Source organism: Suncus etruscus, chromosome 16 (genome assembly GCF_024139225.1).
Source record: "Suncus etruscus isolate mSunEtr1 chromosome 16, mSunEtr1.pri.cur, whole genome shotgun sequence".
Taxonomy (NCBI): Eukaryota; Metazoa; Chordata; class Mammalia; order Eulipotyphla; family Soricidae; genus Suncus; species Suncus etruscus.
This window is the reverse complement of record NC_064863.1, coordinates 66,544,865-66,558,322: the sequence shown is the minus strand read 5'-3', so window position 1 is coordinate 66,558,322 and position 13,458 is coordinate 66,544,865. Positions and strand designations below refer to the sequence as shown.

Genomic DNA, 13,458 nt, shown 5'->3' with positions numbered 1-13,458 from the left:
AGAAATAACTTCTGAGCACAGTGCCAGGAGTAACTCCTATGACCCCCCCCAAAATAAATAACATTATGACGGCAAAACTTCAAAAATTAGTTCTAACATTTATCGATAGTAATAGAATGGTCAGATTGTGATATAATTCTATACTCAAATGCTATAGGAATGAAACAGACTACAGAACATGAATATCACAAAATAATTTTGAGCCAAAAAAAGTCAAGTTTGGGGCCAGAGCGATAGCACAGCAGTAAGGCATTTTGCCTTGCACACTCCCAACAAAGGATGGACCCCAGTTTGAATCCCAACATCTCATATGGTCCCCCAACCCTTCCAGGAGCAACTTTTTTTTTTTTTTTTTTTTTTTGGTTTTTGGTTTATGGGCCACACCCGGCGTTGCTCAGGGGTTACTCCTGGCTGTCTGCTCAGAAATAGCTCCTGGCAGGCACGGGGGACCATATGGGACACCGGGATTCCAACCAACCACCTTTGGTTCTGCATTGGCTGCTTGCAAGGCAAACGCCGCTGTGCTATCTCTCCGGGCCTTTTTTTTTTTTTTTTTTTTTTTTAGTTTTTGGGCCACAATCAGTAACACTCAGGGATTACTCCTGGCTATGAGCTCAGAAATCACTCCTGGCTTGGGGACCATATGGGACACCAGGGATCGAACCACAATCTGTCCTAGGTTAGCACGTACAAGGCAAACACGCTGCGTCTTGTTTCACCACTCCAGCCCCTCCAGAAGCAATTTCTGAGCACAGAGCCAGAAGTAACCCCTGAGTGCTGCCAATTTTGGTGTGACCCAAAAACCAAAATAGGCTTGCTCTTCAAGATGTTCTTCTTTGAACATCTATCTTGCTTGCTTGTTTCTGTTTCTTTGCTGCCTGGGTTCTCTTTTAAATATATATTCCTCTTTCTCTTCCTTAATATCTTTCTGGTTGAGTTGCATTTGATAAAGACTACCTTGCTTCACTCTTGCCACAAATAGTGGAGCAATGTAATTAGGGTGGAGAAGGGACCACTATGAAAATGATAGTTGAAATTGATCACTCTGGACAAGAACTGGGTGTTGAATGGAAATAGTGATATACATGGTACCCCTTCATTGATAATAGTGCATACCACAGTGTCTAAAAATATAAAAAAGAAAGAAGAAAGGGAAGAAGGAAGGGAGGGAGGGAAGAAGGGAGGTAAGGAGGGAGGGAGAGAGGGAGGGAGAGGAGAGAGGAGTAAAATGCCTGCCCCAGAGGCAGGCAGGGTGAAGTGGGAGAAAAACTGGGGACATTGGTAAAGGGAAAACATTCATAAATGAAGGGTAGTGTACATGTAAGACTGAAATTCAATCATGAACAACTTTGTAACCACAGTGGTTAAATAAAGGGGGGAAAAAGAATTCTTTAAAAGCCATCTGTTTGAAAGTGATATGTTGTGAATACACTATTACTCAAAGCAAAATACATGCCCAAGTCTAAAGTTAACAGGGATGGGAAAACATTGTGTGTGTATGAGTGTGACTATGAGTGCCCTGTGAATTATGCATGTGTTTGCTATAATCAAATATATGTTTTTTTTTATTTTGGGTATTTTAAAACCTTGTTTAAAATATCTTGTCTGTCCTGGAAATATACCCTAGGGGCCCAAAAATACAATGCAGAAAAAAGCATCTGTACTCCTATGCTCACTGCAGCACCACTCGCAGAATAGTAAAATAGTCAGAATATCAAAATAACTCAAATGCCCCAAAACAGATGAGTGGAGAAAGAAACTTTTCTTTAAAGTTCTTTACTGGGCTGAAATGAGATAAAGCAATTTACATGACAACAGTTCAGTAGCACTCTGGCAAACCACAGTCTCAAAAAGAAAAAAAATTAAGATGAGAGAAAGAAGGAGAAGAAAAATGTCACAGAGGCAAGCAAGGAAGAGGGCAGGAAGGAAAAGGGACATTGGTGGAGGGAAGGGGTCTGGGGAAGGGTGTTGGATAATGTATGACTGAAACTTAATCATGAACTTTGTAACTATGGGGGAAAATAACCTGCATTATGAACAACCTTATAAACTAGGATATTTAAGTAAAATAATTTTTTAAAATCTTAAAAAACAACTACCTTGCATCACTAAAAATTGTTTTTAAAAATAGGACAATAAAATTCAAAATCATAACTAAACAGTATTATATTTAGGGACACAAATACATAAGTATATAAGTATAAATAAGTATATACTCAATAGAAAATCTAATATGCATTAAAGCCATACAGAAACATAAGAGAATGATATAGAAATTCTGGAAAAGAAATTATGTCTAAAAATAAGTAAATGAAAAAGTTTTAAAGCAGGGGTCCTCAAACTTTTTAAACAGGGGGCCAGTTCACTGTCCCTCAGACCATTGGAGGGTCTGACTATAGTAAAAACAAAACTTATGAACGAATTCTTATGCACAATGCATATATCTTATTTTGCAATGAAGAAACAAAACAGATACAAATACAATATGTGGCCTGCGGGCCATAGTTTGAGGACCACTGTAAGGCTCTTGGGCCTTAGAAGGTACTAATAGGGGACAAACCGAGCAGTTGGTTCTACTGTGATGAAGGTGTGAGTCCTAAGTGCTAGGGATAGGGATAAGAATCAAACTCAGGGGCCCGGAGAGATAGCACAACAGTATTTGCCTTGCAAGCAGCCCATCCAGAACCAAAGGTGGTTGGTTCGAATCCCGTTGTCCCATATGGTCCCCAGTGCCTGCCAGGAGCTATTTCTGAGCAGACAGCCAAGAGTAACCCCTGAGCACCGCTGGGTGTGGCCCAAAAACCAAAAACCAAAAAAAAAAAAAAAAAAAGAATCAAACTCAGAGCCCTGCTACATGCTAGGTATGTGAATTAACATTTAAGTTATCTCTGTGTTCCCCTGATAAGAATTTCTTTCTCCTTTTTTTGTTTTGTTTGTTTGTTTTGTTTTTAGGGCCACACCCAGTGACACTCAGAGGTTACTTCTGGCTATGCACTCAAAAATCGCTCCTGGCTTGAGGGACCATATGGGATGCTAGGGGATCAAACCTTGGTCTGTCCTAGATTATCCACTTGCAAGGCAAATGCCTTACCACTGCACCACCATTCCGGCCCCTGATAACTTTTTTTTTGTTTTTTTGGGGGGCCACACCCGGTGACGCTCAGGGGTTACTCCTGGCTATCCGCTCAGAAATCGCTCCTGGGTTGGGGAATCATATGGGATGCCGAGGAATCCATCTGAGGTCCATCCTAGGCTAGCGTAGGCAAGGCAATCACCTTACTGCTAGCGCCACCGCTCTGGCCCGTGTTAAATATGTATTACGCTTAACAATGTATATAAGAGCTTTAAGTTGTGCTTTAGTTATGCTATATTATTGGTTTGGGTTTTTGACTTTTTTTTGGTGATGCTCAGTCATGGCTATGAGCTGAGAAATCACTCCTGGCTCGGGGGACCATAAGGGACACCAGGGATCAAACCCAGGTCCATCCTGTATCAGCCGCATGCAAGGCAAATGCCCTACTGCTGTGCTATCCCTCCGGCCCCTGGTTTGGTTTTTTATTTGAGTTTTTTTTGTTCTTTGTTGTTTTTTTTTTGGGGGGGGGGTGGCCAGAGCCTTACATGCTATACTCTTTTCACCCCCACAGATGCTGTATTCTTTATAAATAATGCACTTTGGTCACAATAAAAAGTAAAAAAAAAAAAAGAAATATTAGAAAACTTTTTTTTTTTTTTTTTTTTTTTTGTGGTTTTTGGGTCACACCCGGCAGTGCTCAGGGGTTATTTCTGGCTCCACGCTCAGAAATTGCTCCTGGCAGGCACAGAGGACCATATGGGGCGCCGGGATTCGAACTGATGACCTCCTGCATGAAAGGCAAACGCCTTACCTCCATGCTATCTCTCCGGCCCCAGAAAACTTTTTATTTAGAAATTACAAAAGTATATTTTCTCACACTCCCATGTTAGTAATTTCCTATGCATTTTTCTCAGCGCCACCAGGTGTGACCCAAAATCAAAAAAAAAAAAAAAAAAAAGGTTGTTGTGGCTGCAGTGATTGCACAGTTGTAGGGCATTTGCCTTGCATGCAGCTGCCCAGGACAAACCAGACCTGCGTTCGATCCCCAGCCTCCCATATGGTCCTCGGAGCCAGAAGAGATTTCTGAGCACAAAGCCAGGAGTAACCCCTGAGCATCACCAGGTGTGGCCCAAAAACAAAAAAAAATGTTCTTTATTGCTGGGAATTCTCTGTGGGACAAAGATCACAATGCAGGTAAGTAGAAAAAGGAAAATTAGAATATGCAATTCCTTGCCTCCATTCACATTCTTATATTTATAGCTGGAAACAGGTTAATGTGTACTCTTTGCTTACAAAAGGCCTGGGTTTCGTACTCAACACCCTTCCCCCAACTATTTCTAAAGACATAAAAGGGACATGTGTATCTCCTTTGTATATCTTAGATGTATTCTTTTTTGGGGGGGGAGCGGTGGGTTGGGGACCACACCCAGCGGTGCTCAGGGGTTACTCCTGGCTATCTGCTCAGAAATAGCTCCTGGCAGGCACAGGGGACCATATGGGACGCCGGGATTCGAACCAATCACCTTAGGTCCTGGATCGGCTGCTTGCAAGGCAAATGTCCCCTGTGCTATCTCTCCGGCCCCAGATGTATTCTCTTAACATTTATAACTCTTTTTGAATATCCTCTTATATAGTGACAATTTTTCCCACTGTTATTTTTTGTTTGTTTGTTTCCCCCCCCCCCTTTTGGTATCTGTTCAATAAGAAATTCTGGTAGAAGAGGAATTCTCTCTGTATAGAATTCATGTTAGAAAACCAAGTTACAGGGAATGTTGGACTTGTTCCCTCAACCCTGAAATTTACCAATAATACCTTGTGGCATTGTTCCTCTTTTGCATAGACACATTAAAATGGGAAAATATTACATTATGCAAACAAGTTCTTATCTAATAGAGATGGGAACACAAATTTTGTAATGCAGTTAGGCCTTATACCCTGAACATTGGCAATAATAACTTGGCTCAGACCTCAGAAGAATGAGCATTGCCTATACACCCCTGAACCATGGATACCATTATGGAAACAACTACAATTTTCTATAACATTACCAGGAAGTAAACCTCTACCAGGGAAGTCCCTACCACTCACTGACTTACTCCAAAGAGTACTTTCTTAACACCCAGACAACTTATCAACAGCAACAACCTGCTTTCAGAGCAGGTGTCTCCTCATCTAATGGTGAAGTGAAACTAGAGGACGCTCCAAATCAACCTGACTCAATGAATTAAATGCGCAGAAACCAGAATCTTTAACTACAGGAACCTGGCACCAGCAACAGCTAATGTGCAAAAGTTTCGCCGGGACCATGGAGAATGACTCAGGGGTTGGGCAGCCTGGTATGCCTGAAGCCCAGAGTCGGTCTTATGCCAGAAAACTTCAGGGGTGAGGTCTCCTTGTAATTAGGCCGAGGCTTTTTTTTCCGTTTTCCCCATATTTTGCTGGGCCTATGCAAACAATGGCAATTGCCACTCTCACACCATTACTACTGTATTTTTTTAAACACTTATCCTTTAAGAAAGAAAGAAACAAAAACAGCTTACTAAACTTAAAAAAAATATATAACTGTAGTAAAATGCCTGTCTCGAATTCAAGCAGGGGATGGGAAGGAGGGAGGGGGGTACTGGTGGTGGGAATGTTGCACTGGTGAAGGGGGTGTTCTGTTTATGACTGAAGCCCAACTACAATCATGTTTGTAATCATGGTGCTTAAATAAAGAAAAAAAATTAAAAAAAAAAAAGGCCTGGTTATGATTTTGACACCACTTGGCCCCCAAGTAGCGCTGCGAGCAATCTCCAAAATCTAAAGTCTAAGAGATGATCCTTCATATTTTTAAAGCCACTCATCTAAATATTTATATGGTTAATGTAGAAATAAGTAACTATTTAAGGTTTAGCAAATACTTTCAAACAATAATTTCATTGTACTAAATAATAACCTTGGAAAGATACTCAAAATAATTCTCTGGGATACATCCATTATAAACTATTATTCAACCACTACTAGTAGGAATCCCCAATGACAACCAGAAATTAAAACATTCATTTTTATGAGTTTTTTTTCTTTTGTTTGTTTTTAAAGCCCTATGGGCTGTGCTCAGATTTACTCAAGGTGATACCCAGAGCCTACTCCTGGCTCTGCACTAAGTAATCACTCCTGGTGATGGGACCAGAGTTAATGGAGATGTAATCCAGGTCAGCAACATACAAGACAAATGCTCAGGCACTGAGCCACATTCCTGATCTGATGATGTTACTTTTCAAATAAAAGGAACTGAACACTACCACTAAATAGAAGAATTTGTAGTATCCTTCTTAGAACTGGTACTTTCTTTGGTTCCTATTTTTAGTCTTTCTCTGACTCTCTTACAAGGGATTGAACCCAGGTCACATATGCAAGCAAATACTCAAATACAGAGCTATATCTCTATCCCCTAATAAACTGGTAGGAGAGTCCATGAACCTCTTCTGATTTCTACAGTGAATTTCATCAATAACACACTCTCTGTGATGTTCACCTTATTTCAAATACAAAAGCTGAGTGCAGAGATGTGGTTCAGTGGTAAAAATACATGCCTAACATACAAGAGACCTAGGTTCAATTCCTGGCACTATGCAAAATAAAAAGAAATAAATACATTTCTTTTCCATTGAGAAGAAACACATCTTACTTTTTACCACTCCAGGGCTTTCAAATGTAATTATCCCTCTATCTAGGACATTCTCCTTAATTATTTTTACTTCCCTTCCATAGCTAGTTCATTATTATCCAGGGATCTGTTTTGGACTCTATTTCTTCAGAAAAGTCTTCCCAATAGACTTAGAATGGACTGCCTCATTTATACTCTTTATAGCACCTTATACTTCTCACAACACTTAATTTGTAATTAGAGAAATAATCATCCACTTATTGTCTGCCTCACAACTGATAATTAACCCGAGCATTCTGTTCTTAACACCTAACAGTGGTCACTAACGAGACATCAATAAATACTGGTTGAATGAAGATATCATGAACAACAACAACAAAAAATACTGCTTCAAACTACTTTAAATTGTATTCATTACAACAAATGTAAAGGGGAGAGGGTGACACTTTGTTGAAACTCCATTCTTCCATTTATTTCACAAAAATCAACAAAACATGCTAGCACTGCTTTAAGCACTTGGTGAACAAAACACACAAATATCCGTGTCCTCAATAGGCTTACATTCTAGGGATCAGAAAGTTCAGTGGTAAGTTACTTGCTTTGTACACAGCAGACATGTATTAGATTCCTGGCATCCTATATGGCCTCCCCTCGGCCTTCCATGAGTGATCTCTGAGCAGTCAGGTGTGGCCCAAGAACAAACAACACCAAAAAGCTTACATCCTAATGGGATATATATCAGTCATAGTTTGAGAACCCAGTAAATAAAACTGGGAGTTAAGGGGAAAGTGGCTGGCTAAGGTAGTATTTTAAACTTGTTAAGAAATGAGAAAAGTTAGTCATACAATTATTTTAGAAAGAAAAAAATGTTCATGGCACATTCCACTTCTGAAAAATGTCCTTCCAAGCCAGAAGATTTCTCATTGTGTTTATGAAATAAGGATGTCTGGAGCCTGAGCAATAAATAGCACAGCAGATTGCCTTGCATGTGGCTGACCTGGATTCAATCCCTGGTTTCTATAAGGTCTTCCAAACTTGCCAGGAGTAATTTTTGAGTACAGAGTCAGGAGTATCCCCTGAACACCACCAGGATTGGCCCAAAAACCAAAAGAAAACAAAGAGAAAAATGAAAAAAGGATGTTGACATGCTAGAACTAGAGCTGTCAACTAGGGGAAGTGTAGAGAAGAATTTAAAAAGTTGAACAAGGGGCTGGAGTGATGGCACAAGTGGTAAGGCATCTGCCTTGCCCACACTAGCCTAAGATGGACGACAGTTCAACCTCCTGGCGTCCCACATGGTCCCCCAAGCCAGGAGCGATTTCTGAGTGCATAGCCAGGAGTAAACCCTGAGTGTCACCAGTGTGCCCTCCCCCCAAAAAAAGTTGAACAAGTGGTGATGGGTGAAACCAGGAACCCAGATGATGTGAAAGCTCTAAACATCACAGCATAAGTAGAATGCAAGCCATATGCATAATTTTAAGTCGTTTAATTCAGTAATTCAGTAAATTGACTTCAGATTAGCCAGATGTGAAATGCTCAATAATAGAATTACAAAATGGAGCAAAAACTGGGGGTCATGGGGCTGGGCGGTGGCGTTGGAGGTAAGGTGCCTGCCTTGCCTGCGCTAGCCTAGGACGGACCGCGGTTCGATCCCCCGGCGTCCCATATGGTCCCCCAAGCCAGGAGTGACCTCTGAGCGTATAGCCAGGAGTAACCCCTGAGCGTCACCGGGTGTGGCCCAAAAACCAAAAAAAAAAAAAAAACTGGGGGTCACTTTAAGAACTTTGTTTTTGGGGGGCCAGAAATGTAGTTATAATGTAAAACCCTAAGTTCTATCCCCATTCACATGTCTACCTTCCAGCCTTCAAAAATGCCAGATATAGCTATCGTGGCCCCAGCAACTTTACTTGGAGTCCATGAAAGATATTCCCCTACATAAAACTGTTATGTGGCCCCAATTTAATTTCTTAAATGGTAGGGAGAGTCAGTGAGAAATGATATGACGATATCAATTCTTGAAGAGTCGGTTTTACTATTCACTGATCTTATAGAGAAATCTAACTGAGGGAAGTAAGTGACTAAGTAAATGACTAGTCACTTACTAAGTAAATTACTTCATTGCAGTAAGTCAGATTCTGGTGGCCGGGAATATAGTACTGTGGGTAGGACACTTGCCTTGCAAGTACTGGCAAGGATTCAATCCCCGGGACCCTATACAATTCCCAGAGCTCCAAAAAGAATGATCTCTCTGCAAGGAATGAAAAAGCAGAGCAGGGTTAAGTGCAGAGCTGAGCACAACTAAGTGTGGTCCAACACACTACCAACCCTAAAAAAATTAACAGTCACAAGAATTGGATGAGATCTTAAGAGAGAATTCAGACACAAAAGACATGAAAATAAGGGATGGAATAAAGGATGGAACTTGTGTGGTTCCAAGACAAAAGATTGGAGAGAAAAAAAAAAAATAATGGAGGCACAGCAGGTAAAGTGCTTGCCTGGCATGCAGATGACTAGAGTTGGGTCCCTGACATCCCATGTGTATCCAAGAGTGATTCCTAATCACAGACGCAGGAGTAATGCCTGAACACCATAGGGTGTGACCCAAAACTAAAAAAAAAAAAAAAAAAAAAAATTCACAAAGTAAATGTGAGGAATGATGACAGAGATGATGAAGGCAGTGAGGTGTTTTGATGCAATGTGTCAAGGAGAAAAATGTAACTCTTCCGTTTCTTTGGTTTATTAAACATGTTATTTCTACGGCAATGAAGATGTCATCAGTTTCTTTTCAGTAAAGATAAATTTTTTCTTTGTTCCCTTAGCAGTTATTAGGGCCTGCAACTCCTATCTTTTAAATAACCACTATTTCAAGTTCAAACAAAAAACCAGCAAGCTGTTTAAAAAAAAAAAAATTACTGACCAAGAAATACAACCTTCCATTCTTCAGTTGCCATATAATAATTAAATTATTTAAACCAAATCCTTAAAAGGTTAGACGTATCTCTGTAAAAGAAGGATAATGTAAATAGCTATTATCTCTATCCTTGTTTTAATTTTTTTCTATCTCTATCCTTATTAAACAGCAACACCTACCATTCATAAAGAAATACGAATCAAAAATAAAGCAGCACAACAAACAAATATAGGGTTGTTATAGTCAACAAATTTTATATTAACTTCTTAAAAGTGCTAAGAAACAATACTACTGTACAGGTGGCATCTAAATAATATCTGGAATTTTACGACTCGGAATCACAGTCGAAACAAACTTCCAAGGTACCCACGAGCATTTTGGAAGCTTGTTAAGTTTACAGATGTGAGCCACTCAAATATGCCACTTTTCCTTACCAGAAGCAGTTCAGTTCTGGTTCAGAACTGAACTGCTTCTGGTAAGGAAACTGCAGAACTGCAGCCCACATCCACATCCCCACATCGGAGTACCTGTGCTAGCTAAGCCAAGGCCCCAACTAGGCGTGGAGAAGTTCCCATCCAAGTCGCCTCATTCCAAGCCACCCAAGGGCTGGTGGCCCAATAATGCAGTGAGTGAAATCTCATAGTTTCTTCTTTTCTTGGGGGGGGGGGGGGTTGCTTTTCGGGCCACACCTGGTGACACTCGGGAATTACACCTGGCTGTGCTCAGAAATCGCTCCTGGCTTGGGGGACCAAATGGGAAGCCGGGAATCGAACCACAGTCCGTCCCGGGTCGGCTGCGTGCAAGGCAAACACCCTATTGCTGTGCTATCTTCTCTCTGGCCCATGGTTGCTTTTAAGAAGTAATGATCCCTGGAGAATTGAGGGCTCAGAAAGAGGATGTTTTGCAAGTTCCCAGTGCCCAGGTGTCTGGTTTGCATTTGGCTGCATCTGGAAACTGTGCCACAAAGTCACTTTCCCCCTTCAGGTTCAGACAACCCCCTGCTTTACCTCTACCGAGGCACGTTACGGCCGCCGCCATGTTGGCAATCCGGAAGGTGTTAACGAAATGGGTCCGACACCCCAACACGGGAGACCTGGATCAAAAGTTCCTATCCGGAACTAGTGACGCGGGGAAGGAATTAGAAGGCACACAAAGAAGGGGACGGGAACCAGACGGAGTCCCAGCGGCAGGGGCGTGGGCGACGCCGATGCCAGGAGGAGGTGTTACAAGTCAAGTCTTCCGTGCTTCCCTAGGCCCTTCGGTCGCGTAGTTCCGGAACGACAACGGACCTATCTTCAAGGAAATAGACTCTTTTAGGAAAATGAGGTCTCCGTAACCATATCCTGTTTGAAACACCGCCCCACCTGTTTTTGATTCTGCAAGTGTATGCAAAAACCATCATTTTTTAACGAGAGTGCTGAGAAAATCAAGAGAAGAGAAAAATTTAAAGAAACTCGCCAGCTTCGACTACGTTTGCAGCTTTGTCAAAATTCGTTTATGATCTTTCACTGTCACTGAAGGAGGCTGTGTATGTGGCTGCACTTGTGTGTAAAAAAGAAAAAAAAAACATTTTTAAAAGCTCTGCTTTGGGCTGGAGGGCAGTAGGGCATTTGCCTTGCACGCGGCCGACCCTGTACGACAGTGGTTCGAATCCCAGTATCCCAGATGGTTCCCCCAGGTCAGGTGCGATTTCTGAGTGCAGAGCCAGGAGTAAACCCTGAGCACTGCCAGATATGGCCCCAAAACAAATAAACAACAACAACAAAACAAACTGCCTGATTTTAAATTATTCAACTCCATACTTACCACCTGCTGACAAAATATGCCATTGACATCAATCAAGTAGTAATATTTAACAAATTTGTGGTCATTCTAGTTATCCATTCGCAGATCTATGCGCAGGTTATTCTCAGAGAGGGATAAAAGTTAGCATCCTTTCCATGACATCATAATTGTTGGTGTGGTTTATCTAAAACAAATATGATCATGTATTATCACTTCCCAATTAAATAAAAACTTCTAGCTCCATTCCTGTCACACACACACACACACACACACACACACACACACACACACACACACACACACACACCTGCACGACTTGAGAAATTCCTGTCCCATTTGGAAAAATTTGTTCCACATTACCAAGATAACTTTGTTGTTTTAAGATTTCAATATGTGTTCACTTCAGCAGCACATATACTAAGATATATATATATATATACAGTATAGAGAAGATTGGCATAGCCCTTGCACAAGGATGACACGCAAATTTATAAAGCGTTCCATGATTTAAAAAAATATTTCAATTTAGATTTTGATCACTAATAAATTATCCCTCAGTCCCAGACAGTTTAGCAACTTCAGCCCCTCTTCCTGGTTTTATACTCTGCCCAGGGACTGATAACGAATTTTACTTTAACCACTTTTACTGACATAAAATCCACATGCCATAAAACTCACTAATTCAATATTCTTTAGTGTTTTCAGAGCTGTAGAACCATAGTATCTTTTCTCCACCAACCTCAACTCTTTTCTAGGCAGAAATCATGTCTTACTCATTTTTATTTTCTCAACATATACTACAGTACTTTGCACATAAGGAAGACTATAATGTTTGCTTAAATAAATGAATATATATGGGACATGAAATTATATGGGATTCTTAACTTGCACATGACATATGGTTGATCCTCCAAACACTGTCAGGACTGATCCTAAACACAGTACCAGGAGTAAGTCCTCAGAAAGCTAGGTGTGAGAAAAGAAGGAAAAGAAGAAAGAGAAAGAAGGAAAGAGAGAGAGAAAGAGAGAGAGAGGCATAGCAGAACCATATATAGAAAAAAAATTCAGGGCTGGAACAGATATACCAGGTAGGGCACTTGCCTAGCATGCAGCTAACCCAGGTTTGATATCTGACCCAATATTGTCTTCAGAGTCCATCAAAAGTAATTTTGTTTGTTTGTTTATTTGTTTTGTTTTGGTTTTTTGTTTCACACCCAGCAGTGCTCAGGGGTTATTCCAGGCTCTAGACTAAGAAATTGTTCCTGGCAGGCATAGAGGACCATATGGGATGACAGGATTTGAACCACCATCCATCCTCAGTTGGCTGCATGCAAGACAAATGCCCTACTGCTATGCTATCTCTCCAGCCCAATTTCTTTTCTCTCTCTCTCTCTCTTTCTTTCTTTCTTTTTTTCTTCAATGCACCAGAGACCACTTGGCACCTGACCTTCATTCTCCTTTTTTCCCTTCAGTTTTGTAGAAAAATACAGAAATATTGTAATTCACGTCCCAACTTTTTTCTTTTTTTTTTTTTTGCATAGGCCAGGGGTCTTAAACTCAATTTACCTGGGGGCCGCAGGAGCCAAATTCGGGGTGAGGCAGGGCCGCATAAGGGATTTCACAAAAAAAAAAAGTCCTCAAACATCATTATTAACAGTTTTAATTATTTATTCTGAACATGAATAGAATATTGAGTGAAGATCATGAACAGTTCTTCTGAACTTGGCATCTTTTGCCTATCCTTTGCTGCCAGAGACTTGACAGCACTTCTTCTCACAAATCTGAACCACATTTGGCTTCAGAGAGGAAGCAATTGAGATGCTCAGTATGGCTTGAAGATGATCATCATTAAGTCTAGACCTGTACTTTGACTTATTAAAGTTCAATGTGGAGAATAACTTTTCACACAAATATGTGCTCCCAAAAAGGCACATGATGCACTTGAACATTTGGGAAAGCTCAGGGTAGCTGGGGGGCAATTCTCTCAAAAATTGCCCATGCATGTCTGCTTTTCCACTAATCTCCCTGAACTTGGCTTTGAGA

General features: G+C 40.9%; 1 protein-coding gene and 1 pseudogene across 1 annotated transcript in view; one reads left to right on the top strand and one right to left on the bottom strand.

The window, feature by feature from the left end:
- The window catches only part of MRPL1 (mitochondrial ribosomal protein L1), a 94,331-nt gene extending 83,634 nt beyond the window's left edge, over positions 1–10,697 (bottom strand). The window contains exon 1 of the mRNA XM_049790284.1: positions 10,638–10,697. Within this exon, the coding sequence (XP_049646241.1) occupies positions 10,638–10,668 (31 nt within the window). The 5' untranslated portion in view covers positions 10,669–10,697. The remainder of the gene's footprint in view (positions 1–10,637) is intronic.
- A 1,130-nt stretch (positions 10,698–11,827) lies between these two features.
- On the top strand, positions 11,828–11,925 carry LOC126033192 (uncharacterized; annotated as a pseudogene).
- The last annotated feature ends 1,533 nt before the right edge of the window (positions 11,926–13,458 follow it).